General features: G+C 37.9%; 1 protein-coding gene across 3 annotated transcripts; it reads left to right on the top strand.

Moving 5' to 3' along the window:
• PYGO1 (pygopus family PHD finger 1) lies at window positions 1-27610 on the top strand. Of its 3 annotated transcripts, none has more exons than XM_086321060.1 (3): window positions 1-691; window positions 18424-18509; window positions 19578-27610. In XM_086321060.1, the coding sequence occupies exons 1-3, from the start codon at window positions 643-645 to the stop codon at window positions 20700-20702; spliced, it is 1260 nt and encodes a 419-aa protein (XP_086177186.1). In that variant the 5' UTR covers window positions 1-642; the 3' UTR covers window positions 20703-27610. The 3 variants fall into 3 exon arrangements, with proteins under 3 accessions (XP_086177186.1, XP_086177187.1, XP_086177188.1); XM_086321061.1 differs by lacking the exon at window positions 1-691 and adding an exon at window positions 700-1070; XM_086321062.1 differs by lacking the exon at window positions 1-691 and adding an exon at window positions 14862-14880.

Here is a 27610-nt window from a genome sequence, read left to right as displayed (position 1 = left end):
GGGCCGAGGCGGAGCGCTAGGCGGCGGCGGGAGGCACCGCGGGACCAGGCAGCGGCCCCCCCGCCCCACCGAAGTCCGTCCCCGCGCGGGGCTGGGGAGCTCGGGGCGGGGAAGCCGCGGGGCCGCGCCACGTCCCTCGCCCGCCCCAGAGCGGGTTTTGCAGGCGGCTCCAGGCTGGGAGCTTTTGTGTCTGCGACTCGGGAGCGGTGAGAGCGCAGACCTCCTCCTCAGAGGGCGCTGTGAGTGCGCCTCCTGGGCCCGACCGCCCGCCTCCCGCCTCCCCTGTCAGCGGCTCCTGAGGCGGCGGCGGCGGCGAAGAAGGAGTGGGAGGAGGCGGCGGCGGCGGCGCACTCGTCCTCCGCACACGCCGGCCCCGGGCGGGGGGCCGCCCCGAGGCCGCGCTCCCGCCGCCGCCGCTGAGCCCGGCCGGACCCCGCACGCCGCCCGGCCGCCCGGAGGCCTCGTCCTCCTCCCAAACTTTGCAAAGTCGCCCCGCGTCCCTGCCGCCCTCGGCCGCGCCTCAGCTCTGAGGCTCGCCTCGCAGCCGCAGCGGCCCCGCGAGCAGGAGGAGGAGCCGCCGCCGCAGCATCAAAGAGACCGAATTCCCGCGGCCTGGGGGGGAGTCATGCTTTGCGGTCTGTAATGTCAGCAGAACAGGAGAAGGATCCCATTTCGCTGAAGAGAGTTCGAGGTAACCGAGAAGGGCGCCGGGTTGAGGGAAGCGGGGTGAGCGGGGCGCGCGGGGGCCGCGTGCCCGGCCGCCGGGAGGCCACGGGGCTCTGTCCGGGCCTAACTCCGCGCAGCCCGCGTCCCGCCTGCGCCCCGGGGCCCGGGCTGCGGTCGAAGGCGCGCGGCCCCGGCGCTCGCCCGCCCGCAGGACCACCGCGCCGGGCCCTGGCCGCCCCGACTTTGTGTTAGGAGGCAGTTGAAGCCGCACTCCGCATCCCTTCATACCCCGCTTCTCGCCCACCTTACCTCGTTGGCCAGACACAGCACAATAGGCAGCTCAGAGGGTGAGAAAGAAACACCCCCGGCAGAGACCACGAACGGTGCCTACCCCCCACAAAAAAGTAAGTTGGACCGCACTGGAGTTGACGCTCTTGCAGAAGGTGTGCCGGGCCTTCGCGTCTCTCCCGGGCCCCCTTCCCACCTTCCAAAAGGCAACAAACATGCAGCTTATTTTCCTTAGGAAAGGAGAAACTATATTCATTGAAAACGCTTTCCTCTATTGGCTTGTGGATAAGAAGCAAGTCGCCCCAAATCAGTTTTACACACGGTCGGTCGGCTGGCTTCTTCCTCGCACACGAGTTAGGAATTTCCCTGCTGCCTTACTAAGAAATATCAGGGGGAACGTGTGCCAGACAAAAGATACTGCCTGTAAGTTCAGACGTCAAGTGCCGTCTCGAAATTTGGGGAGTGTCCTCCAGCTCTTTATTTCTAGCGTTCAATAAGGTTAAGGTTGAAAGTCCTAAAGTTGAAGTCATACAGTTTGCTCATTAAGCAAATATTTATTGAACATCTACTCTGTGCTCGGCACTGTTTTTGACACTGGGATACCACGGTGAACAAAGCAAAAAGACCATCTTCACCCACCGGGAATTCAAACTAGTGAGGTAAACAAATGATGAACAAATGAAAGGTATAGAATGTCAAATGGTAAGTGCTATGGAAAAGGTCAAAGCAGGGAGAGTGGTTGGAAAGTATGTATGGGGGTGGGGAGGTAGTGATTATTTATAAGAGGGCTCACCTGGAAGATGAAGTTTGGCAAAGATCCGAAGGAAGTGATAGAGCAGAGCCCTACGGATAGGCGTGGGAATAGCAGTATTGGCAAGAGGAACAGCAAGTGCAAGGGCCCTGGGTCTGGAAGTTGTCTAGTGTGCTCAAGCAGCTGCATAGAAACTCTTGTAAGTGGCATGGAGTGAGCAAAGGGACAGTAGTGTGAGCTGAGCTGAAGGATAGGGTGAGTGTGTATTGGGGGTCTTGTGAGCCATTGAAAGATTTTACTTTGGCTTTCACTCTGAGATAGGTGCTGGATGGTTTTGTCTAGGAGAGTGACTGACGTGACTTAGGTTTTTACTTGCCGCTGTGTGGAGAATAGACTGTAGCGAACAAGGGCTAACAAGGGAGGCTACTTAGGAGGCTATTGTAATAAACCTTTCAGCCAAACAAGATACAGTGCTTTATAAATCAGTAGTAAGGTAAATTTCCAGTTGATTTAAGTGATGTAGAGACTGAGGACCGCAGCCATTCATCTGTGTTTTTGTTTCTTGTGACTAGATATTAAATCTGTAGAACTGGCTTGAGACACAGTGACAATGTGGGATCCAAATAACATCACTTGAGTTTAGATAGAGATTGATTTTCTTAAACATTTAAGCAAAAACATAATTTAGAGCAGAATATTGTTTTTACAGGCTTAACATCAGCACAGTCTTTCTCTTGGTGAAGATTTTCTATTTCAACTTTTCTTTTCTCTTTGTGGTTATGAGTTGCCAAAGCCTTTAAGGAGCAGACTTTCTGAAATAGTTATCTCTTTCATATGTGTACCATATTGTTTTGCCTATTATTGTAAATTATTTTGGGCTTGAAGGAAAAGAAATCGTTATCAAGTTTATACCTTTGAATTCAATTGTCAGTCTTACTCAAATGTAATTTTAAATAAAATTGATGGGTATGTCATTGTGGGTCAAGAGCACAAATCTATCTTTGCTTTGTTACAACTGCTGGTTTTAACTTAGATGTTGGGAATTCACTCAGGTGTCAGTTCAAGAATACTGTGAGAGTTAAGTACCAGAATATAAGACAAAGCACTTTTTAAAATAAAAAGCTGATACGAAGAGGAGTTTTTATAATAAGTCGTTTTGTACTAATTAGAACATTAATTTTTAAAGCATTCTAAAATTATTTTATAATCCATAAAAGGTACCAGTATATCTACCTGAGCTCTTCTGAAGCACGGTTCTGCTGAACTTCACTTCCCTGAAGCTTTTGGTTATAATTTATGTCATCTGACTGCTTATAAGAATGTGGTGTTTGCAGAACATAATCTCTTGAACATTGCTTCTCAAACTGTTTCTCCATCCATTGATATACATAGGCAGACTTTTTAATGGTTATGTATTTCATGTGTATAAAAAGTGTAAGTCATCAAACCTCTTGCTGAGGATAAGGCTAAGATATAGACGATAGATAGACATAATAGGTAGATAGATCTCTCTACATATCTGTATATGTATAGATAGAGATATATGTATAGATATTTATCTATATTTATAGATGTATCTCTACATATGTTTATCTATAGAGAGACCTATATATATATTTAAATTTAGAAGAATTATTAGAAAATAATATTATAGGTATAACTCAGATATGGCAAAATTAGGACAACATGAATGACTTAAGGACTTTATAATAGTATACTCTGTAGACCTAAAGCACCATGATTCCTTAGGATGCTTATACAAAATGTAGCTTCCTGGACCCACAGAATTAGGATTTCTGAAAGATTTCTCTGCATCCTTAACAAGCTCTCCTGTGGGTCCTTATGTACACAAAAGTTTGAGAACTGCTGTTGTTAGACCTAGGTTATGATAGGTAAGTGGACCAGAGGAAGTGGACTGGTAGTTTTCCAAACTTGTCCTGATATTTTAATATTAGATTCAGAGTTCATATCTAGAAAGGCCAAGTATCTTTCTCATATTTCCTACCAGTTCTTACCAGCTCCCAAGCCCTCAGCCCTTGATTGAAAGACAGATCCATGAGAATATGTGCAATATCTTGATTCTTTTTCTTTTTCTTCCCTAACTGCTTTGCTCACAGGAGATACTAGATGAATGAATGAGTGAATACGTGAAGGAACTCATTCATATCTTTATGCTGCTTTCAGATTGTCCATAGCCTCTCCCACCAGTTTTTACTTGCCCTTTTCCCTTAAAATGTTACCATCATCCTTAGTTTAACCAACAGTCCTGTTATCCAGTATTCTGATGACAATACTTGTTCATTTATTCAACAGATATTTATTGGGTAGACAATGGGAATACATTGATAAGAAGACATAACGCTTGTCTTCACTAACTTTTAGTGTAGTCTGGGATACTGAAAAGTAATCATTTACAAACAGTGTGATAAGTGCTGTGATCATCTATGAAAAAATAAACATATAACCCCTCTTTAAGGGAGTCAAGGAAGGCCTCCTGGAGGAAAGTTTTAAGAAGCAGTGGGTGTTCCTTTGTTTTAAATGTAGAAAGAGCAGCAAGGAGGATGAGGGGTGAGAAGAAGGTCTAGGAACTTAGTGATGATTTTGAGAAGGCACTTTTGGGAGAAAACCATATTTCAAAGTGCTGAATATTAAGTGGTGAAGATGTGATTTAAAAGAAGCTTGGTGGCAGAAGGAAATACGTAGCCAATAGATTGAAAAGAGTTAAGACAAAGTTTGTGTGGGTTCTCTTTGTTTACTTTTTCTCCCTTGAACAATAATAGACATATTAGTAGACCAACAGAAGGACCTGATTTAGAGGAAGACGGGAGAAACTGAAAAAGCAACGGAAAAAGAGAATAATTCATTAATAAAGCATTCAGTACATATAAAAAAATATCTACTGTGTGCTAGGTACTTGCTGTTGTGGAAGTTGGGCATGAAATAGACAAGGCTCCTATCCTCATAAATCAAGTTTCTGCATATGAGAGAAGGAATAGCATCAAGGATGCAAATGAAGAGTTAGTCTTAGAGAATTAAAGAGAAAATGAAGAAGAAAAGCAAATTTAGAGTTGAAGCATTCATTTCAGATGAAATGCTATTTTTTTTACATAAATGTCACATTTATTGTTTCAAATACAATTCTGTCTGATTTACTACTGATTTTGTGTGGAAAAATTAAGACAGCTGACATTATATGACTCATGTCAGAACTGTGGTGAACACTATATAATATCAAGATAATTCCATCTAGACTATGAATAAATGATAGTTCTTTAGTAGAAATTTCACTAGTCATGAGGCAAAAGTGATTAAGTAGCTATCTGCTTTTAAAAGACTGTAACCTTCAGGTGAAAAGCTTTTAACCAGAGTTGAAATGACACTGAAGAGGTGAGGATGTATTTTAGAGTGGCATAATAACACAGAAATGTCACAGAAGCATACAAGGTAGACGGTACTAAAAAAATACAGACCATCTTGATAAGAGGAGTGTATGGAAGATTTGGATTAAGATAGAAGAGTAAGCATAATTTACGTAGTCATAGAACTGAGGGAAGCAACTGGTGAGAGAAAATCTAAAGGACAGGATTTTGAGGGGGATCGTTGTTTTGTTTTATTTTTTAATTAGCATAAGTAAGGACTAGGCAGAGTGTCAGGAAGGCGAGTTTGGTTTTCAGCACGTTGAATGAGTATCCCCGTGGGATGTTGCAGAGTATGCAATGGATATACATGGTTTGGAACTGAGGTGGGTGGTCTGAGCCAGAAATAGAGATTTGGAAGTTATCAGTAAACATGTGAATATTAATTTGATGCCTTGGGAGTAGATGAGCTTGCCCAAGAGAGGGAAAAGTTAGAAGAAAAAAGCACTGAGGAAAGCAACTTTGGGAACACTAATGTTTAGGAGATAAGAGGGAAAAGAGGGCGCTGAAAAACAGAATGCCAAGGAGTAGCCAGAGAGATAGAGGAGAAAAACAGAAGAGAATGGTGTCACAGATATATAAAAGAATAATTGATGAGGGAGCGATAAATGGGTTTTGTTGTTAACAAATGGAATGAAAGGTGTCTATGAGACCTTCAGCATGCTTTTCCTCCCATATTCCCTAACTTGATAACGATCATTTATTTAGTAACCCAAACCCATCCCCCAGTACAACTCAGCACTGTCCCAGAGTCCTAGATATTCTGTCTCTTTAGTATGTTTTGTACTTGTCATCTCCTAGTCTTTCCACAGCTACTTCTTTTAGTTCAGATTTTGCTTATCTCTGATTATTACACTAACCTTGTCACTGGTTTCAGTGACCCATTTTGTCTTTTTTAACCCATTTTCCACATTGCTACTTCCTGCTGGTGATATATAACTGCCATTTATTAAGTACTTACCAAGCAGTTTTCTAAGTAGTTTAATCATCTCGATAACCCTGTAAGTTATGTTATTATTATTCTAGGTTTACGGTTGAGGAATTGATGTTCAGAGAGGTTTAGCAATATGTGGTAATGTAACATATTCAAGTCTGCCTGCTAAGTTGCTTCAGTCATGTCTGACTCTTTGTGGCCCCATTGACTATAGCCTGCCAGGCTCCCCTCTCCACGGGGTTTTCCCAGCTAGAATATTAGAGTGGCTTGCCGTTTCCTCCTCCAAGAAATCTTCCTGACCCAGGGATTGAACCTGCGCCTCTGGTGTCTCTTGCATTGGCAGGCAGGAACTTTACCACTAGTGCCACCTGGGAAGCCCATATTCAAGTCTACCCAGCCAGTAAGTGGCAAAGCTAGAATGTAAATTCTGGGGCCTCAAATCCTAGCCACATAGTGCTCCCCAAACACAGTTTAGTCACATTACTCTTTTTTGTAAAATTCATTGGTTTCCCGTTGCATTTCTGATGAAAATCCAACCTTCTTATGTTGACCCAATCTAACATTCCTATCTTCTTATTTGACCCAGGCCTACCACTTAGTCCTCCATCCTTCATATTCATAACATGTTCATCCTTGTCTCCCATGCTCCATTTCTGAAATATTCACATTTCCTCTCTAGATGTCATGAGCTCTCTTGCCTTTACATTTTTCTTTGCACATTCTGTTCCTTCTGCTAGGCATGTCCTCTTCTTTTTCCTAACTTTGCTATGATACCCATCTTCAAAGCATCAGCTCCATTGAGACCTCCCATTATTAGAGGTGTTATTGTATAGAGTCAGCTTTCCTCTTGGACACCATCTACCCACCCTTCTAAGCTTTACCTTTGTGAGCAGCCTTAAACTGCACCACAGTAATGCAAAGATTGTTAGTTTGGGGAGAACAGCTGGCTCAGGAACCACAAATATTTAAAAACTTAAATGACTGAGGTTGAGGGCTTGAGTTTAATATTTATTACATGCCCAGATTGATATAGATTTGAGGCATCATATAGTGGACACTTTCTGCCTTGCATTTGAAAAGGAAATAATGTGTTTTTCATTTCAGTCATATACGGCCGTTTTGCCAAATGCTTGATGGAATTCATGTAACACTATATTCACGCATTCACAATGTTTCCATTCCATGGTAGAGACCAGTATTATTAAAGTGTATGTTTCAGGTGAAGATAAAGCTGTTTAACTAAGAAGCTCACATCCAACTGACAGTATATGCTAGATTTCTGTGCTGTTACGAAAAACTGATATTTGAGTGTCCAGTGATTGTGTCGTCACTGCTGGTTATTAGATATTGATAGGATGTTAAGTACTGTAGAAACGGAAGTGAAGTACGCTAGTGATAAAGTTTAGTCTAAAGGGAAACAAAATGAGGACTAGCAATTGAGGGTCTGCTCTGTGCCAGGCAATGTATTAGGTACTGTTTCAGTCTGTTTGGGCTGCTGTAACAGAATACCATAGACTGGGGGGTTTGTAAACAATAGATATTTTATTTCTTACTATTCTTTTCTAAAAAACTTTTATTTACTTACTTATTTTTGGCTGTGCTGGATCTTTGTTTCTGTGCACAAGCTTTTCTCTAGTTGTGGCGTACAGGGGCTACTCTAGTTGCAGTGTGCATCTTCTCATTGCAGTGGCTTCTGTTGTTGCAGAGCACAGGCTGTAGGGCACGCAGACTTCAGTAGTCACCCCGCTCAGGCTCAGTAGTTGTGGTGCATATGCTTAGTTGCCCTGCAGTCATGTGGATTCGTCCCAGATCAGGGATCAGACTCGTGTCCCCTGCTTTGGCAGGCAGATTCTTAAACACTGGACCACCAGGGAAGTCCTATTTCTTACAATTCTGACAGCTAGAAAATCTGAAAGCAAGGAGCCAGCAGACTTGGTGTCTGGTGAAGACCCACTTTGTGGTTCATAGACAAGTCTTCCTACTCTGTCCTAATATGGCAAGGGGTGAGGAAACTCTCCTAGGTCTGTTTCATAGGGGCAGACAGAGCCCACTTGACCTAATCACCTGTCAAAGACCTCACCTCCTAATACCATCACACTGAGATTAGGATTTCAACATAAGTATTTCGGAGGGCAAAACCTGGTTTGAGTCAAATTGGTCTAGAGTACATACTTATTCTAATTCATTCACATTTTAAAATACACACTTGGAATAATGCTGAAGCAGGTCTGTTTAAAGGAAAATATTAGAATACTCATTGGAAGGACTGATGCTGAAGCGCCAATACTTTGGCCACCTGATGCGAAGAGCCGACTTATTGGAAAAGACTCTCATGCTGGGAAAGTTGAGGGCAAGAGAAGGGGGTGACAGAGGATGAGATGGTTGGATGGCATCACTGACTCAATGGACAAGAGTGTGAGCAAGCTCTGGGAGATAGTGAAGGACAGCGAAGCCTGGCATGCTGCAGTCCACAGGGTCACAAAGAGTTGGATACAACTGAACGACTGAACAACAAAAATGTTTTAAAATAATGCAGTCATATTACTTACAAGAATAGTTACTATCACATACCAAACCATAATGTGATAAAATGAATAAAATGAGTTTAATAAAAGAAAAATTAAAATATAGGAGGCACACTCATATCTAGTGTACAAGAATAATGTTCCCTTTAAAGACTTGGTGCCAAAATAGATTGAGTCTTAAACCTAAAGAATAAAGAAGTTGTACCTAGACCAAGAAAAAACCATAAGAGGCCTAAAGTAAATAATCCACTCTTTAAAAAGGGAAAAAATTGATTTTAAGAAATAAAAAGTGCTTACAAATACTTCCCTGGTGGCTCAGATGGTAAAGAATCCACCTGCAGTACGGAAGACCTGGGTTTGATCCCTAGATTGGGACAATCCCCTGGAGAAGGGAACAGCTACCCACTCCATATTCTGGCCTGGAGAATGCCATGGACTGTGTAGTCCATGGGGGTTGCAAAGAGTCAGACACTACTGAGCGACTTTCACTTTCACTTTGGCTTTCCTGGTGGCCCAGATGGTTAAGTGTCTGCCTGCAATGCAGGAGACCCGGGTTTAGTCCTTGGGTCAGGAAGACCCCTTGTTAAAGAAATGACAACCCGATTCAGTATTCTTGCCTGGAAAATCCCACAGATGGAGGAGCCTGTCAGGGTATAGTCCGTGGGGTTGCAAAGAGTTGGATACAACTGAGTGACTAACGCATACAAATAAATGATTTTATCCTTATAAATGAGTTTCATATAAAAATCATTAATTTGTAGAGTCTTTAGATGGGAAAAAATAGCTTCATTTAATAGGTTGGAAACTCCCCTAAGATGATAAGGAGAGAAATAAGCTTCCAGATCTACATAAAAGGTAAAAGTTTATTTTGCTTAATTGAGATTGATTGACATAATGAAGGGTGATAATATATAGATTAAATTCCTTTACTTTCTTAGGATGAGAGAGGTTTCTTTCCCTATTGTGGACATCACTCCTTCCAACTTCTCTGCCCCTTGTGCATTCGGAGGGCACTGGGCAGGTAGGAGTGAAGAGATAAGATTAAGAAGTTCAAGAATTAACAAAAGGATCAGAGTAGCCATTGTTACAACAAGCTTTGAAAGTTCCCTTTTCTTGGTTCTGTGCCCCACAGCTCTCAACTTCTGGCTGAAATGGTCATGGTTTCCCTTGAAGAGTGTAGAGCAGATAGAGAGAAGCTCTGGCATCAAGTTATTAAGATAACCTAAATAACTACCTCTATAATCACTACTTTCCCTCCTTAGGGATTTTGGCCTTGCAGCTTCATTTCTAAGGAGTAATAATTACAGAAATTCTTGGTAGCTTATATTCTAATTAGCCCCAATGAGCATTAATCTGATTTAACGTGACTTATTATATCATGGAGATGACAGAACCAGCATTATTAGAGACAGTGATGGGAGGGACCTAGGTAAGGCCAAGAGTCAAGCCATTGGAAATGGCCTCATTAACTTTTTAGATGAATAATCAGTGGGGCAACAGAGACCAGTGGGAACTTGAAGGATTGTTTTATGGAGGAAAATATTAGACTCTTAAATAAAAAAGTAATACTATAAAATTCAGTTTTCAAAAAAGAATTTTAGATGGCTTTGCCCACAGATTACTTGAAAATATGGAATTTATTTAAATGATTCCAAATGTCAGAGTTTTGCCTTATAGTAAATATAGAAATTATTATTAAAGTTTCAGAAAGTGAACAGAGATGATAGAGTAGATTTTGTTCATCTTTAAATTACAGTATTTTAATAGAAAAAGTTACAGCTATTCAGTAGTCTTAATAATGCTGTGGAAAAGGTAATTCATATGTACTAGAAGAGACTCAGAGAAGGCAATGGCATCCCACTCCAGTACTCTTGCCTGGGAAATCCCATGGATGGAGGAGCCTGGTGGGCTGCAGTCCATGGGGTCACTAAGAGTCAGACATGATTGAGCAACTTTTCACTTTCATGCATTGGAGAAGGAAATGGCAACCCACTCCAGTGTTCTTGCCTGGAGAATCTCAGGGACAGAGGAGCCTGGTGGGCTTCTGTCTGTGGGGTTGCACAGAGTTGGACATGGCTGACGTGACTTAGCAGCAGCAGCAGCAGAAGAGACTAATGTATTAATCAGTTCAGTTCAGTTCAGTCGCTCAGTTGTGTCTGACTCTTTGCAACCCCATGGACTGCAGGACCCAGGTCTCCCTGTCCATCACCAACTCCCAGAGTTTACTAAAGTCATGTCCATCGAGTTAGTGATGCCATCCAACCAGCTCATCCTCTGTCGTCCCCTTCTCCCGCCTTCAATCTTTCCCAGCATCAGGGTCTTTTCAAATGAGTTGGTTCTTTGCATGGGGTGGCAAAAGTATTGGAGTTTCAGCTTCAGCATCAGTCCTTCCAATGAATATTCGAGACTGATTTCCTTTAGGATGGACTGGTTGGACTTCCTAGCTGTCCAAGGGACTCTCAAGAGTCTTCTCTAACACCATAGTTCAAAAGCATCAATTCTTCAGTGCTCATCTTTCTTTATAGTCCAACTCTCACATCCATACATGACTACTGGAAAAACCATAGCTTTTGACTAGATGGACCTTTGTTGGCAAAGTGATGTCTCTGCTTTTTAATATTCTGTCTAGACTGGTCATAACTTTTCTTCCAAGGAGCAAGCGTCTTTTAATTTCATGGCTGCAGTCACCATCTGCAGTGATTTTGGAGCCCAAAAAAATAAAGTTTGCCACTGTCTCCACTGTTTGCCCATCTATTTGCCATGAAGTGATGGGACCAGATGCCATGATCTTAGTTTTCTGAATGCTGAGCTTTAAGCCAACTTTTTCACTCTCCTCTTTCACTTTCATCAAGAGGCTCTTTAGTTCTTCTTTGCTTTCTGCCATAAGGGTGGTGTCATCTGCATATCTGAAGTTATTGATATTTTTCCTGGAATCTTGATTTCAGCTTGTGCTTCATCCAGCCCAGCATTTCTCATGATGTACTCTACATATAAGTTAAATAAGCAGGGTGGCAATGTACAGCCTTGACGTACTCCCTTTCCTATTTGGAACCAGTCTGTTGTTCCATGTCCAGTTCTAACTGTTGCTTCCTGACCTGCATACAGATTTCTCAAGAGGCAGGTCAGGTGGTCTGGTATTTCCCTCTCTTTCAGAATTTTCCACAGATTGTGGTGATCCACAAAGTCAAAGGCTTTGGCATAGTCAATAAAGCAGAAATAGATATTTTTCTGGAACTCTCTTGCTTTTTTGATCATCCAACAGATGTTGGAAATTTGATTTCTGGTTCCTCTGCCTTTTCTAAAACCAACTTGAACATCTGGAAGTTCACGGTTCACGTACTGTTGGAGCCTTGCTTGGAAAATTTTGAGGATTCATTTGTTAGCATGTGAGATGAGTGCAATTGTGCGGTAGTTTGAGCATTCTTTGGCATTGCTTTTCTTTGGGATTGGAATGAAAACTGACCTTTTCCAGTCCTGTGGCCACTGCTGCATTTTCCAAATTTGCTGACATATTGAGTGCAACACTTTCACAGCATCATCTTTTAGGATTTGGAATAGCTCCATTGGAATTCCATCACCTCCACTAGCTTTGTTTGTAGTGATGCTTTCTAAGGTCCACTCGACTTCACATTCCAGGATGTCTGGCTCCAGATGAGTGATCACACCATCGTGATTTTCTGGGTCATGAAGATCTTTTTTGTACAGTTCTTCTGTGTATTCTTGCCACCTTTTCCTAATAACTTCTGCTTCTGTTAGGTCCATACCATTTCTGTCCTTTATCGAGCCCATCTTTGCATAAAGTGTTCCCTTGGTATCTCTAATTTTCTTGAAGAGATCTCTAGTCTTTCCCAATCTATTATTTTCCTCTCTTTCTTTGCACTGATCACTGAGGAAGGCTTTCTTATTTCTCCTTGCTATTCTTTGGAACGCTACATTCAAATGGGTATATCTTTCCTTTTCTCCTTTGCTTTTCACTTCTCTTCTTTTCACAGCTATTTGTAAGGCCTCCTTAGGCAACCATTTTGCCTTTTTGCATTTCTTTTTCTTGGGGATGGTCTTGATCCCTGCCTCCTGTACAATGTCACGAATCTCCATCCATAGTTCATCAGGCACTCTGTCTATCAAATCTAGTCCCTTGAATCTATTTCTCACTTCCACTGTATAATCATAAGGGATTTGAATTCGATCAGACCTGAATGGTCTAGTGGTTTTCCCTTCTTCCTTCAATTTAAGTCTGAATTTGGCAATAAGGAGTTCAGTTCTGAGCCACACTCAGCTCCCGTCTTGTTTTTACTGACTGTATAGAGCTTCTCCATCTTTGGCTACAAAGAATGTAATCAATCTGATTTCAGTGTTAGCCATCTGTTGTTGTCCATGTATAGAGTCTTCTCTTGTGTTGTTGGAAGAGGGTGTTTGCTATGAGCAGTGCATTCTCTTGGTGAAACTTATTAGCCTTTGCCCTGCTTCATTCCGTATTCCAAGGCCAAATTTGCCTGTTACTCCAGGTGTTTCTTGACTTCCTACTTTTGCATTCCAGTCCCCTATAATGAAAAGGACATCTTTTCTGGGTGTATTAATGAATTTTTATTATTAAGCATTACCTTTTTCTATTTACACTTTTGTTATAATGAAGTACCCATAACAAGCATTAGGAAAGACAGGGCTTTAATGTTTGGCCTCTTTATTTGTTTATATAATCACTTTATTATTTGACCTCAGGCCCACTGCTTATTCTTTTCCACGAAATTTCTAGGTATTCAGATATAAGAACAACACATTTCTCCGTTCAGTATGTTAGTATATACTGTTATGCCTTTTGTGGGCCATTGAGGAAGACATTATATGTATAAGATTTCTGGAAGGCAAACTTATATCTTAGAAATTGAATAAACTTAGTTTTACTTAAGCAACAAAGCAAAAATAAATAAGTTGGACTTCACCAAAATTAAAATCTTACATGTTTTACATCTGATAAGACTCTTGTATCCTTAATATATATGTAAAGAACTCTTAAAACATAACAGAAAAGACAATCTAAGTGAAAAAATAGGCAAAGAACTTGAAAAAGCATTTCTGCACAGAAGATCAATAAATACACGAAAGGGTAGTCAACATCATTCGTAATTTTGGAAATGCAAATTAAAAGCACAAGGAGATACCATTTCACACTCACTAAAGTCACTATTAAAATAAAAAAATAAATCTCAGGGAGGATATGAAGAAATCAGAACTCTTAGACTTCAGAGGCGGGGAATGTAAAATGATGCAGCCACTGTAGAAAACAGCTTAGTGTTTCCTCAAAATGTTAAACATAGAGATATCATGACTCAGCAACTGCACTCCTAGGTGTATACCCAAGAGAATTGAAAATACACTTTCATTTAAAAAGTGTACATAAATGCATCCAAAATAGAAACAACCCAGGTGATCACCAACTGATGACTGGATAAAAATAATGTGGAATGTTCTTCAGCCATAAAAAAGAATGCAGTAGTACTACATAAAGTAACATGGCTGAACCTTGAAAATATTATGCTAAGTGAAAGAAGCCAAACACAGATCCACATATTGTATGGCTAACAGGTACGTGGTTTCTTTTTGGGATGATGATAGTGTTCTGGAATTAAATAGTGGTGATAGATACACTGCTTGGTGGTGGTGAATATGCTAAAGACAAAACAAAAACCCATTGAATTGCACACCTACAAGTAAAAGAAAACAAATCCCAGTTTCAGATTTCAGAGCTGCTTTTTACCAGAGGTATGGCCCAGACCTTTACAATTTCATTTCTCTTTGTTTCTTTTTTAAAATGAGGATGATTTTCCTCATAGGTTTGTTATGAAGATTAAGTGAAGGAACATAGATACAGTTAGATAGAAACCTTTAAGATAAGATGCTAGTACAAAACTACAGAGTCTCTTCTTAAATTTCAAGTGAAATGAACCAAAACAGTTGGAAAAAAAAAAATGGCAAAAAATGTCAGCAACAAACAAGGGAAGTGGCACAGCCCAGTAACATAAATCTGGAATAGGCTGAAATCTGGATCACTGTTTTAGGCTTCTAAAACAACCCCTTCCTCTTGGGAGCTGTTGGTGATTTACAAAATTTTGAGAATGCTCACTAGTAACCCCAGGTCTGGAGAAAAGCAAATTAAACGAGTGTTCTTATTGTCTCACTTTTTTGAGTGAGAAAAAAAACGAGTAAAACAGGTTTGTTGTTGTTTTTAAAGGACTCTCTCTGAGAGAGAAGAAGTCTTCAGGGATACAAGGTGAATAAGACAACACAAGAGAATACTCTAATGTGAGTGGATTACTGCACCCTACAAATAAGTAGATATGCACTTAACAAAACCTCAAAATTAAGAACCTGGATGTTTCAAGGAAACACGAGAGGTTAACAACCTTACTAAGATAGGCAAACATTTTAAAGAGAATATCCAGTCTAATAAATGTAACATTCGTATTGGGTTTATTCTAGGAATGTCAGGCTAGGTTTAACATTAAAATAATGTAAAGGAAAAACATCATATGATTAGATACATACCACATAAGCCAAGAAAACCACCTAAGCCAGGCAAACAACCTTAGATAAGAATAAAAGGGAGTCAAAGTCACATACATTAAATCAGAGTTTAAAAGGTCTGGGCAAAGTTACAGGGTAAAAATAAAAGCATGATAATTACTCAGACATGCTATAGCAAACTAATGAACTAACACACATAGTGAAGAAAAAGAAAAACAGCATGCAGAAGATAAAGAAACCATAACCTACAGGACAAAAAGGAAAAAGTAAAAATTTATAGTCCTCAACTTTCAATGAAGGAAGTGTCAACATTATTTAAAGAAAAAAGAAAAACCATGTTTTTAATGTTTTTTTATTTAATGTTTTTATTGATGTTTTAGCCTTAGAGAACCCATTCCAGTGTTCTTGCCTGGAGAATCCCAGGGACGGCAGAGCCTGGTGGGCTGCTGTCTATGGGGTCGCACAGAGTCGGACACGACTGAAGCGACTTAGCAGCAGCAGCAGCAGCCTTAGAGAATTCTCTTTTGATGAAGAAACATTTAGCATATTCATCATTTTAACTTGTTTCTTTTTCCTTATTAAATTTGAATAAGTTGACATTTAATGCTTTTATTTAAATATATCCCATTTTTGTAAAAATATTACTATCAGTGTTTATACACAGGAGTGAAAGTAGGTAGGTAGGTAGTAAGCTAAAAGTCTGGACTGATGTTAACTTACGAGTAATGATAGTTTCTGGCTGGTAGGGTTTGAGGTATGTATCAGTCAGGGTCTAGTCAGGAGGCAGAAACCATACCAATTATTTTTAATGTAAAGAATTTGATATAAAGTATTGCTAACAGATATTAAACTGGCAAAATGGAATACTAAAGATTTTACAGAGGTAACAACTGTGGGAAGAAGCTCCGCATGTCCTCATGGCTGTAGGACATAGGAAACACGTTGGAATTATAAAAACATGTCCACTCACAAGAGGGACCCTGTGGAGTTTAAACTCCGGTCTCTGAGAAGGAGGTGCTGCTTAGGCTGGTATAAATGCCCATGGGGTTAGAGGATGGGACTAGTGACTCAGTGCTGATGTCTCTGAGGAGGGCACAATCAGGTTACCTGGGATAATATGTGCTCTAAAGAAAAACAGTGTTATTTTGTTCCAGATGGTTAGCCAGAACAGGGAGTACCTTTCCACTCATTAGAAGACTTCCTCTCTGTCCCTCAATAGGGCTTTTAAAAAGTTTTTATTCATACTGGTCTTGTGCATTTCTTAAGTTTATTGCTAGTTATTTTAGTTTAGTTTTGTTCCTGAAAATGAAAACTTTTCTTCTTCTTTATCTTTTAATTAGTTGTGGTTTTTATACATGAAAGCTTTTGGTGTTTAAATATTAATTTAACATCCAGAATCCTTACTAAAATTTTGTTATTGTTTGTCATAGTTTTTACCTCCACAGTATTTAAACTTGTCCTAAATAGCCCTTACAGAAATCTGCTTTGCATTTTGTTATGTGTGGGACTATTGCCAGCATGCTGATTTCTCTTTATTGCTATGTACCATTTCTTTCCCTGAGCTACTGTTGTAAAGGTATCATTACAGGTCTCCCTGCTCCTGACCTCATTCTCATCACCAATTTATTCTCAGCACAAATGCTAATGTAATCTTTTAAAAACACAAATCGTGTTACTTTCCTGTTTGAAATTCTTAAATGATCATCCACTGTTCTCCAAATATAATCCTGATTCCTTATCATAAACTACAAGGCTCTATATCTCAGTCAGCTTGGGCTGCCACAACAAGATGCCATAGACTGGTGGGCTTAAACAACAGAAATTTATTTTCTCACAGTCTGGTGCTAGGAAGTCCGAGATTAAGGTGCCAGCCAGTTTGTCAGTTCCTGGTCAGAGCTTCCTTCCTGGCTTGTAGGTATATGCCCATCTTCTTGTGTCCTCACGTGGTCTTTCCTAGTGTATGCATGAGGGATGAAGGAAGGGAAGGGGAGAGAGAGCAAGGACAATCACTTATTCTTCTTCTAAGGCTGCTAATCCCATTATAAGGGACCCACCCTTGTGACCTAGTATGACCCTAGTTACCTCCCAAACCCCTCATCTCCAAATACTCTCAAATTAGGGTTAGGGCTTCAATATAGGAATTGTGGGGGGATACAGCAATCAGTCCATTAACACTTTAAAATGATCTGGTCCCTGCCTGTCTCTTCAGCCTCTTCTGAAGGCACTCTCCAGAGTCCCCTAACACACTGGCCTCTTTTAAATGTCTCAGACACATTTGTGCTCCTTTCTTATTTATTCTCTCTGCCTACAGGCTTATTGTTCTGCTCTTCAGATGAGAGATTTCTTGTCATCTTTTAGGTGTCAGTTTAAGTATCTCTTTCTTAGAATCCACGTGTATGAGCAAATCTCCTAAAATCTTCTGTCAACCCATTGAATTTATTTATTAATCTGTTATAAATATGTATTATATGGCTACATATATGTGTACATAATTTTATTCTGTCACTTTTGTATATGTTCAGAATTCTCTATAATAAAAAATGTGCTTTTTTAATGGAAAAAAGTTCCATTGATAAACTTACTTTTTAACATAGTCAAGCTTTTGCTTTTAATTGATTGAGAAAATCATGCCCACATTCATTGTTGTGTTTTGATAATACCTTTCAGAATTAAAAGGCATATGCCTTTGATGCCATAATTCTAGTTCTAGGAATGACTTGTACATGAGTGTAAAGACATTTATACATGGATTTTCATTGCAGAAAAGCAAAGGTTTGGAAACAATTGAAATCCATCAATAGGGAGAAGACTAGTTTAATGAATTATGGTATAATCATACTATGAAATACTACTCAGTTGTTAGAGAATGGAACAGTTCTATATGTAATGGCATAGAATGATTTCCAAGTAAGAAAGCAAGGTACAAACCATTGTTCTATACTAAACATGGTATCCTTTTTGTACTCCCTAGAGATACACTAGAATTAATCTAGATTATCTTTGGAAAGATGGAGAGAAACTAGCAACAGTGTTTGCTTCAGGAATAGGAAACCAGATGACTGAAGGTTTGAGGGTAAGATAGAGACTTACTTTTTCACTGAAAAAAAAAAAATTAAAAAACAATGCTGTGGGAGTAGAAGTGAATGACTCTGGCTGAGATTATGGGGAAGGCTTTTTGAAGAACAAAGATAATAAAAGCGTAATACTACTTTTATCCAGTAAAAATAGAAAACATATTAACAGGTAGCTATAATGGTATAAAAGATATAAAATTTAACTTATGAATAGAAATATTATTTGGATGTATTTACTTATTTTTAGGTGGTGATAGTGGACTGGATGGGTTAGGAGGACCAGGTGTGCAACTAGGAAGCCCAGATAAGAAAAAACGCAAGACAAATACACAGGTAAATTGGCATTTTCTTTGTTAACAGTTTTTCTTCACTGATATGATCACGCTATCAGGTAAATTTAACTTTGGTCTTGGATTTTGTTTACTATCCTCATTCTGAACCTAGTAGTAAATTCTGCAGTGATTGTATTTTTATTCATTTATTTAGTTTTTACTCTGCAACTCATGGCTATTATTGGACTGTAGGCCTAGAGTGAATACTGCAAGAAGGAAATGTAGGCAAATAAATTAAAATGCTTATTCTTAAATCTAACTTCAAAGGAATAGATGCCTGTAGTTTTATGAAAAGATTTAAAAATACATGGACACAAGTTTAACCTGGAGTAATGTTCAACTATTATAATAAATCAGTATGTATGTACATAACATGAAGCAGAAAGCATCTTTTGTCTATAATCTTTGGTCGTAATAAACATTTATAAATACTGACTTTCTTGGTTTTATCCTCTATAAATTTGAAGCACTCTTTTTGTTGTAAAGACTGCAAGTAAGTATGAAGTGTGTACATTTTACTTTTCTCCATTTTGGCTACACTGTTAAACTTGCAGTGTGACTAAAACTGGCAGTTAATTTTTCTAGTCTGAGGTCTAGAACGTAGTGCTTTGGGACTACTTCAGTAGCTACTCCCTGAAATTTAGCCAGGAAAAAAAAATTAGGTCCTGTTTACTGTTATTTAATTTTATAGCTATTTGGAGGCATAAAGGTATTTTTAGTTAAAATTTTAAGTGAAAGATTATAGTTGTAGGCTAGCATATTAAATGAAAATTATGGTAATGAAGCTTCTTTTGAAGACTGAATACATCTAGAGTTTGAAATAATTGATTTGAGCTAAAAAAAAAATACCATATTTCCTTTCCTAAATGAAAGAAACCTACACATTTTTATCATTAAATATAATTAAATATAAACGTTTTTTGGGATTGAAAGGTCAAGAATTAAATTTTCATAAATTAAAATTTCATAAATTTCAAAAGAAATTTAACTAAAACCTGGGTTCATAAATGTTAACATTTATGACTTCTTTGATCAAAAACATGTATTTCACTTTACATTCTCATTTCAGGGGCCTTCTTTTCCTCCATTGTCTGAGTATGCTCCGCCACCGAATCCAAACTCTGACCATCTAGTGGCTGCTAATCCATTTGATGACAACTACAATACTATTTCCTATAAACCACTACCTTCATCAAATCCGTATCTTGGCCCTGGTTATCCTGGCTTTGGAGGCTACAGCACATTCAGAATGCCACCTCACGTTCCTCCAAGAATGTCTTCCCCATACTGTGGTCCTTACTCACTCAGGAATCAGCCACACCCATTTCCTCAGAATCCTTTGGGCATGGGTTTTAATCGACCTCATGCTTTTAACTTTGGGCCACATGATAATTCAAGTTTTGGAAATCCATCTTACAATAATGCACTGACTCAGAATGTTAACATGCCTAATCAACATTTTAGACAAAATCCTGCTGAAAACTTCAATCAGATTCCTCCGCAGAATGCTAGCCAAGTATCTAACCCTGACTTGGCATCTAACTTTGTCCCTGCAAGTAATTCCAATTTTAGTTCTCCGTTAGAATCTAATCATTCTTTTATCCCTCCCCCAAACACTTTTGGTCAAGCAAAAGCACCACCCCCAAAACAAGACTTTAGTCAAGGAGCTACCAAAAACACAAATCAAAACTCCTCTGCTCATCCACCTCACTTAAACATGGATGACACAGTGAATCAGAGTAATATTGAATTAAAAAATGTGAATCGAAACAATGTCGTCAGTCAAGAGAATAGCCGTTCGAGTAGCACTGAAGCTACAAACAACAGCCATGCAAATGGGACACAGAGTAAACCACGACAGCCTAGAGGTGCCACAGATACATGCACCACTGAGAAAAGCAATAAATCCGCTCTCCACCCAAGCCGTCATGGGCATTCTTCTTCTGACCCAGTGTATCCTTGTGGAATTTGTACAAATGAAGTGAATGATGATCAGGATGCCATCTTATGTGAAGCCTCTTGTCAGAAATGGTTTCATCGGATCTGCACTGGAATGACCGAAACAGCTTATGGCCTCCTAACAGCAGAAGCGTCAGCAGTATGGGGCTGTGATACCTGTATGGCTGACAAAGATGTCCAGTTAATGCGCACTAGAGAAACATTCGGTCCACCTGCAGTGGGCAGTGATGGCTAATAACAGGCATTCACTTCAGTGTTTCCCCACCCTCTGTGTATTACAGAGGGTCAGTGACACAGGATGTTAATGTTTTACATAATTTTTTTAAATGCATACATGAAAAGATTATTTACCTTTTAGTTTTTATTAATACTCCACTTCATTGCTAGTGCGTATTTTGTATTGTCTTGTTTGCTATCATAAATAAGAATAATGTATATGGGGGTGCATTAGAAAGTACTATACAAATAAATTTTAGCTGTTGTTAAACATAAAAGCCTCTTGAAGCTTCAAGATAATGTATAGCAAACGTAGGCCAGTTTTTACTTTTTTAAAAGTTAAAATTGAAAGATGTGTCAGTTGACCCTTGAACAACACAAGTTTGAACTGCATACGTCCACTGATTTTCAGTAAACGCATACTGTAGTACTACATGATCCTTGGTTGGTTAAATCCTAGAATAGGGAAGCACAGTTTTGGGGGGCTGACTGTAAAGTTGTATGCAGTTCTTGACAGTGAAGAGATTGGCACCCCTAGCTCCCACATTGTTCAAGGGTCAAGTGTATTTCACTGCTGAACTTCGGCAATATCAAATTAAACATTTAGTTCAAAGAATATTTGAGAATCCATGTAATGTGTTTTCAGAAAGAATATATGTAGCTAAAACATGAAAACATACATTTTAATGGATCATCTAACAAATAGTAGAGTATGACACCAGATTCCTCCCTTACTGGTGTTCCTGAAATTAGTGACTTTCATATTATCAAGTCAGTCTTTCCAGGATGTCTGTTTGTACAGCTACAAGACAGATGTTAGCATATAGTAGATGTTCAATACGTATTTGTTGATTAACTTGTGGATTGTACCACATGAAATTGCTAACGTAAGATCAGTTGAAAATTGACTACAATTAGTAGAGTTGTCATAAAGGGTGTTTTTAGTTGTGCTTTTATTTAGAAATATAACAATATTATGCTCTTCACTCTTCAGTTTTCCTTGATTATTGAGTTGTTTTGTTATTGTTTTCCAGAGAAATAAATAATACAGTATTCTCAGAAGAATTGTGAATACTTTTCTTAATATCATTTCAAACTGGGACATAGAAAAATGAATTTGGCCTTACAGGGCTCTGCTGGCAGAAGAACTACTCAGTGGTGGTTTGAAAAACCTTGTTCTTGGGATCTGAATTTAAAAATGAGCCTCACAGGACTTCAAAATCCATTTTAAGTGAAGATCAATTAAGAGCCAAGGTGAGAGCTTACTGACAGCCATTTGAGGCCCTGCAGGAGACACAAGTTTCTGCTGGGGCTGGGGAGAGTGTAAAAATAGACTTAAAGGTATTCTCTTGAGAGAAGATCAAGAATGGAGACAGTTGAAGGTACACTCATTAAGATTTGAAACAACAGAAACCTGTTTTTGGAGTGGATCAAAACCTGTGACCCAAAAAAAGGATTCTATATGACAGTTGATAGCAATTTACACAATGGTTGGTTGTTGATAAAGCTCCCAAACTTGAACCATCATTACTGTTGTGACCAAATCTGAAGACTGTGTGTTGATCTGCAAAAGGGATAGTGACAACCATTTAAACCTTGGTGAAATGACAGCAGCAGCAATATTGCCAAGAAACTTAAATTATGCTTGAAAATTTTGATTATATACCCTTTGATTAGTAAACATGAACTGACACTTTTACATGACAGCACTGGCATCACATGTCACAAGCCACTAAGCAGTTAATTATTTGATTCTGTCGTTTCCAGCATAGTCACCAGAACTTTATCCAGTGAACTGGTGTAGTTTGCATCGTTTGGAGCTTTTTCTAAGAAACTACATGTTCTCCAATTGAGAAACGGTAATTGGAGGGTTTGAACAATTTATACAACATAGCAAATGATGAATTTTATAAAAATGAAATATTTAATATCCTATTAGAAGAAAATTATTAATGCTCATGATGCGTATTTTGATTGAATAAAACTTATTTTTTTAAATAGTGTTTTAATTGTGACCAACAAAAACAGCAATTTCATATGGTACAAGGTAATATAAGGTTTTTCCCATTTACCTGTGACTAGTTAGAGGTGAGTACAAAATATTTTAAGCATAGCTGTAAGATAAATATCTTTATAGTTCTAGGAAATGATATAAACTCTCATACTAGGTACTCCTTTGTGTGAAAATTTAACCATTTGAAGCAGATTAAAATGCAGTACATTGGGCTGACTCTTGACATTTGATTGTTCAGTAGCATACTTGAAGATCATATTTTGCTTACATTGTTCAGTAGCATACTTGAAGATCATATTTTGCTTACATTGTAGCTTTTGTTATTTTCTAAATATATAAGGATCTAGTTAAGTTGTTTTTGGAATCCCAATGAGTGCTGTTTTTTTAAGATATAATGCACTGCATGCTATAAACCCAGTTCTAGCATCAGATGGTGATTAAAAAAGAAATGACTGAGTACAGTTAGATACTGAGTAGAACCTTCCAGTGTCCTCAGGAGTTAACACAGTAGTACTCGCTGTGTTCATTGCTAAAACTGGTGAGAAGCAGTTTCTAAAGCCCTCTGTTGCTTACAGTTTTATTTGTTATGAATGTTTTGTGAAAAGGAAATAACCTCTCTCAAATTAGTCTAAAAATACTTGATTTATAATGTGACTTTTATTTTCCATTTCCAAATAATTGTTTTTAAAATTTTACAAACAAGTGAATTTGTTCATGTGTTTAGGTCTTAAGAACACCTTACTTACTTAGATAAAAATCTGTTAAATATCCAAAAGAGGAAAAAAACATGGTTGATTCCAGCAATGAATTACAGGCAAACTGTAATCATAACTGGCGAATGTTTTCATCTATTTGAATTAATTTTCTTACTAGTTCTACATTTGTCTATATAACACTGTCAGAAGTTTTCTAGAGGCTTTTTGGTAGGGAAGTGATGAACTTTAAGAAGGCCAGATATTAATTTGCCTAATATAACTCAAAGAAGACTGTTACACAAATTGATGTGGCTTTCATAATGCAAGTGATGAGTTGCCCTAATTTCAAAATATTTAAAGAGGGAATGAGATGCATAATCTTCTAGTAACATCACACCTTTTTTAGCGTAATCCTCTTCCTTCACTGAAAGGACCTCATCTCACATGCACACATATATACAAGGACTCACAGACGTGCAGTTGAGCAGGAAATCTTGGAGTTTCTCCTACATTCTCAAGTTTTGCCAGAGTTCAGCCTGGCTGTCAGCAGCTGGCTCCCTCAACAAGACTCGGTTACTGATAGAAAGTTTTAAATCATCAGTTCCTTTCTCAGAACTCGCTTTGTTCATTTCACGAGAGAATTCTTGAACCACTTGCTTCCAGATGCTACTGGACTCACTAATACAGAAATAATTTAGCTTGTAAAAGAAAAATAAATTATTCTTCAGATAGAGTGCTTAGAATTAGATTTGTGATCCGTGTTTTCCTTGTGTGTGAAATACTTTAGAGTACTGCTATTATGATTCTTGTTATCCAAACTAGAAGATTATGTACATAAAACTGAAGATTTTCTTGTACTAGTGCTTATTCTTCTTAGATGAACACAATACAAGAAATCCAATTTGTGTGTGTATGTGTTTAGATTCCCAACTCTTCCTAGTGGTAGGAAAAAAACTGCAATAATAGGTCACCCTGATATCTGCTGACTTTAATCATCCAGGTAAATATCGGGAGTTTTCTTCTAATACTCTTCCAAATTTGTTTGTCTTGAACAAACTGAGTGCTAGTACTTACTATTCAACATGTTATAGTAATTGTATTTAATAGTAAATATATATATATATATAAGCAATGATTTTTAAAGGGAGCTCGAGAGAGTTTTTTGATTTCTTTTTTGCAGTGTATAGAGGTTTCATATGCATGAGTGTCTTGTTATTTAAGGTCTTTTTAATTAAAAGCATCAAGATTCCCAAAGTTCATCTGTAAATAGCGATTTAGAACTCTCTATAAGATGACTAGATTCTTAGGGAAGCTCATAAAGGCTTATTTAAACCTCATATAGTTAGCCAATAGTATCATGCTGAGTGCTCCTTCTTTAGGAGAACCAATTAATGTAGGAAGGAGAAAGGAGAGGTCGGTCTTACCTTTTTCCTGATTGGACACAGGAAGGTTACGTACTTTGGTGTGAGTGTTTCCCAGTTGCCCTCCTACCATCTTAAATTCTCCAGTGAAATGCTCTAGAAACCAACCTGCCTTTTCCCTTCCTGGATGTTCTATACTTCAAAATTTCATATCTTTCCTCAGAAGTCACACTTCTTTGTTGGCTGTAGTTGGCTAGATTTTTAAGGGGAAAATGTTTTCCAATAAGTCTTGAACAAAGTGAAGAATATGGGATTAAATTTCTCATTTTTTAAAGACTTTATGCAGAATGAATCCTAATATCTTAGATTTCCGGCAATATGACCACATTTCAGGCACCATAGAAAGCAGTATTTTTATTAGATCGATACCTTGAGAGTACTTCCCAGTTTCCTTTGAGACTTTTCACTTTTTCTCTGCTTCAGAACTCAGAGATTTCCTTCTTATTTCCAAATTTAAGTAACTTCCCCATTTCCTGTATTCCATTTGTCCTATAAAGTAGTATAGAAGTCGCATCTGTATTTTTCCAACTCTTGGTACAGTGATGGGAGCTTAGAGGCACCCCTGGAGTAAAGGAACTAGGATGGCATTAGTATTTGCCAAGACAAGTGGTCTAGGGCAAGTAAAGGGAAGGGAATTTTCATTGACAACTTAATGAAAGCCAATGGATAAGCTTCATCTTATGTCGTATTTTGTCAAAACACATTATTTGTAATTATATTAAAATTCTAAATACCTGTCCTTTTCTTGTTCTGTAGGTGATGTAGATGATGTTGCTTGTTAGTTAAAATACCTTTTATAAAAGAAAGTCCTGCTTCTTATCATGATGTATGTGACTTAAATGACTGTTTCATATTAAAACTATTTCTTCCTTATGTACTGCTTACATATACCTCTTTTTGGGATATTAGTTCAGTACTTTTATACAAATCTGAGTGTGTTCCACATTGGTGACATGTATTTTTGCAGTAAATTTTTGTTTTGTTCTTAGAGCATGTTTAAAGTAACACATGCACTAGTGCTGTGATCTGTGGCAAAATTACTGTAATTCAAATTGGAAAATAAAATGTTTCCAGACTTTGTCCAACATTTATTCCTATGGCAAAGGAAATTACTATGTAATACTAATTATTTCTTATGCTGATATGTTTAAGCTACTCTATGAAGTATGTGAGACATCAGTATTTATGGGTTAGTATTAATAGATGGCCTGATGTCTGAAATGGAAGAGAGGAATAAAATTTGGTGTTGGCAGTTCCTAGAAGCACTCATAATAAATACTTTTTAAAAATTTGATCTTCCTTTTACAGTTATAATTTACTAAGGAATTATCTTAACTGACAGTGCATATTAGATTTTTTTAGCCTGTATCATTATATACTAGACTTTGAACTTATTTTAATGTCTTCCAACCAAGAAAGATATCATTCACTCCACCATAATCAAAATAAATAGTAATAGTAATCTTCATTTATTGAGAAACTATTTATTAAAATAACATGAAATGCCTCTAGTTAGAATTTGTAACCATTGATTCAAGGCTTGATTGGTGTTTGTACTCTCTGATGAAAAGATTTGTTAATGAAAATAATAAGATTTTAAAGAAAAATGTTTAATCTTGAAAAAAATGTTAGCTTTTTATAAGCATTTATTTCAGAATACTAGTTTAAAAGCATTCTTTTGTCATCAAACCAAGTACCCAAAAGAATTGTAATAGATAATACTTGCAGATTTGCATATTTGAAATTACACACTTAACAGAAAAAAAATGCTTGTGAGTGCTTAAACTGCATATCTTTTTAAAATATTCAAAATTTCAGACTTTTATCAATTTAAACTATCCTGGATTGATAAAATTTTACTATATCAGTGATGTATATTACAAGGTTAATGTCTACTGATGTTGTCATTTTTGGCATGGTTGTTTTGGTATGTATCATACATTTGATTGTCAGCTATTGATAGAACTGACATAGCAATGAATCTCAGTTACTTAAAAAAAAATTCCAGATGCCATACTGTGTCATAATCCCATTATATTTTATTTGAATACTCAGTGTTTTCATGGGTTTCTTTTTTTTTTTTTTTTTTTGTATTTTAGTTTTACATGTTTTTTTTTTTTTCCTGGTACTTCATATACAGTCTTTTAGAACTGGATCTATTTCTATTTGAATCATAGAGTTTTAAAGAAGTACTCATATTAAATGATTCATGAATTGCTTTGTGGAAAAATTTGAATAAAGTATGAAATGACTAGGTTACCTCCAAATTGTTTATTTTCTTTATGTAGTTAACATGCAGGTTACAGTTTTCAGAGAAAATTGGCTTAGTAACTGAATGCAGTAGATAATGGGCAGTTTGGCTTCCAACTCGTAAACCAAATAATTCTCAATTCTGAATACTTTTTAATAATTACTGTAAATAATGGTAAGCCAGTTTTCATTTCTCTTTTTAAGATACTAATTTCCTCCTTATTATTCTTTTTCCTTAAACATCTGCTAGAATTTTAAAATTGGAGTTTAACTTATCTTCCACATTTTAGTTTTTTATTCTATAGGTAAGTAGTAAGATGTGTAGAGGTTCTATCAAAACAGTCTGTGTTATTGTTGGCTGTTCTTTTCAGGGATCATGCTAAATGTCATTTGTGCATTGTATAATGTTATTTACCAGTATATAGACCTACTATTAGTTGAAATTATGTATGGCAGGCTTTCTTGAACAATATGTATTGTAAATTTGTTTCCTGTTAGTGTTATGCTTTAGATTCTTTTAAATAAAGCTAGTTTTTAAAGAGAAAAA

Source organism: Bos grunniens, chromosome 10 (genome assembly GCF_055505025.1).
Source record: "Bos grunniens cultivar Pamir isolate PY7600 chromosome 10, Bosgru_T2T1.0, whole genome shotgun sequence".
In the NCBI taxonomy this organism is placed as follows: domain Eukaryota; kingdom Metazoa; phylum Chordata; class Mammalia; order Artiodactyla; family Bovidae; genus Bos; species Bos grunniens.
The sequence above is the reverse complement of the archived record's forward strand: the minus strand, read 5'-3'. Positions and strand labels throughout refer to the sequence as shown.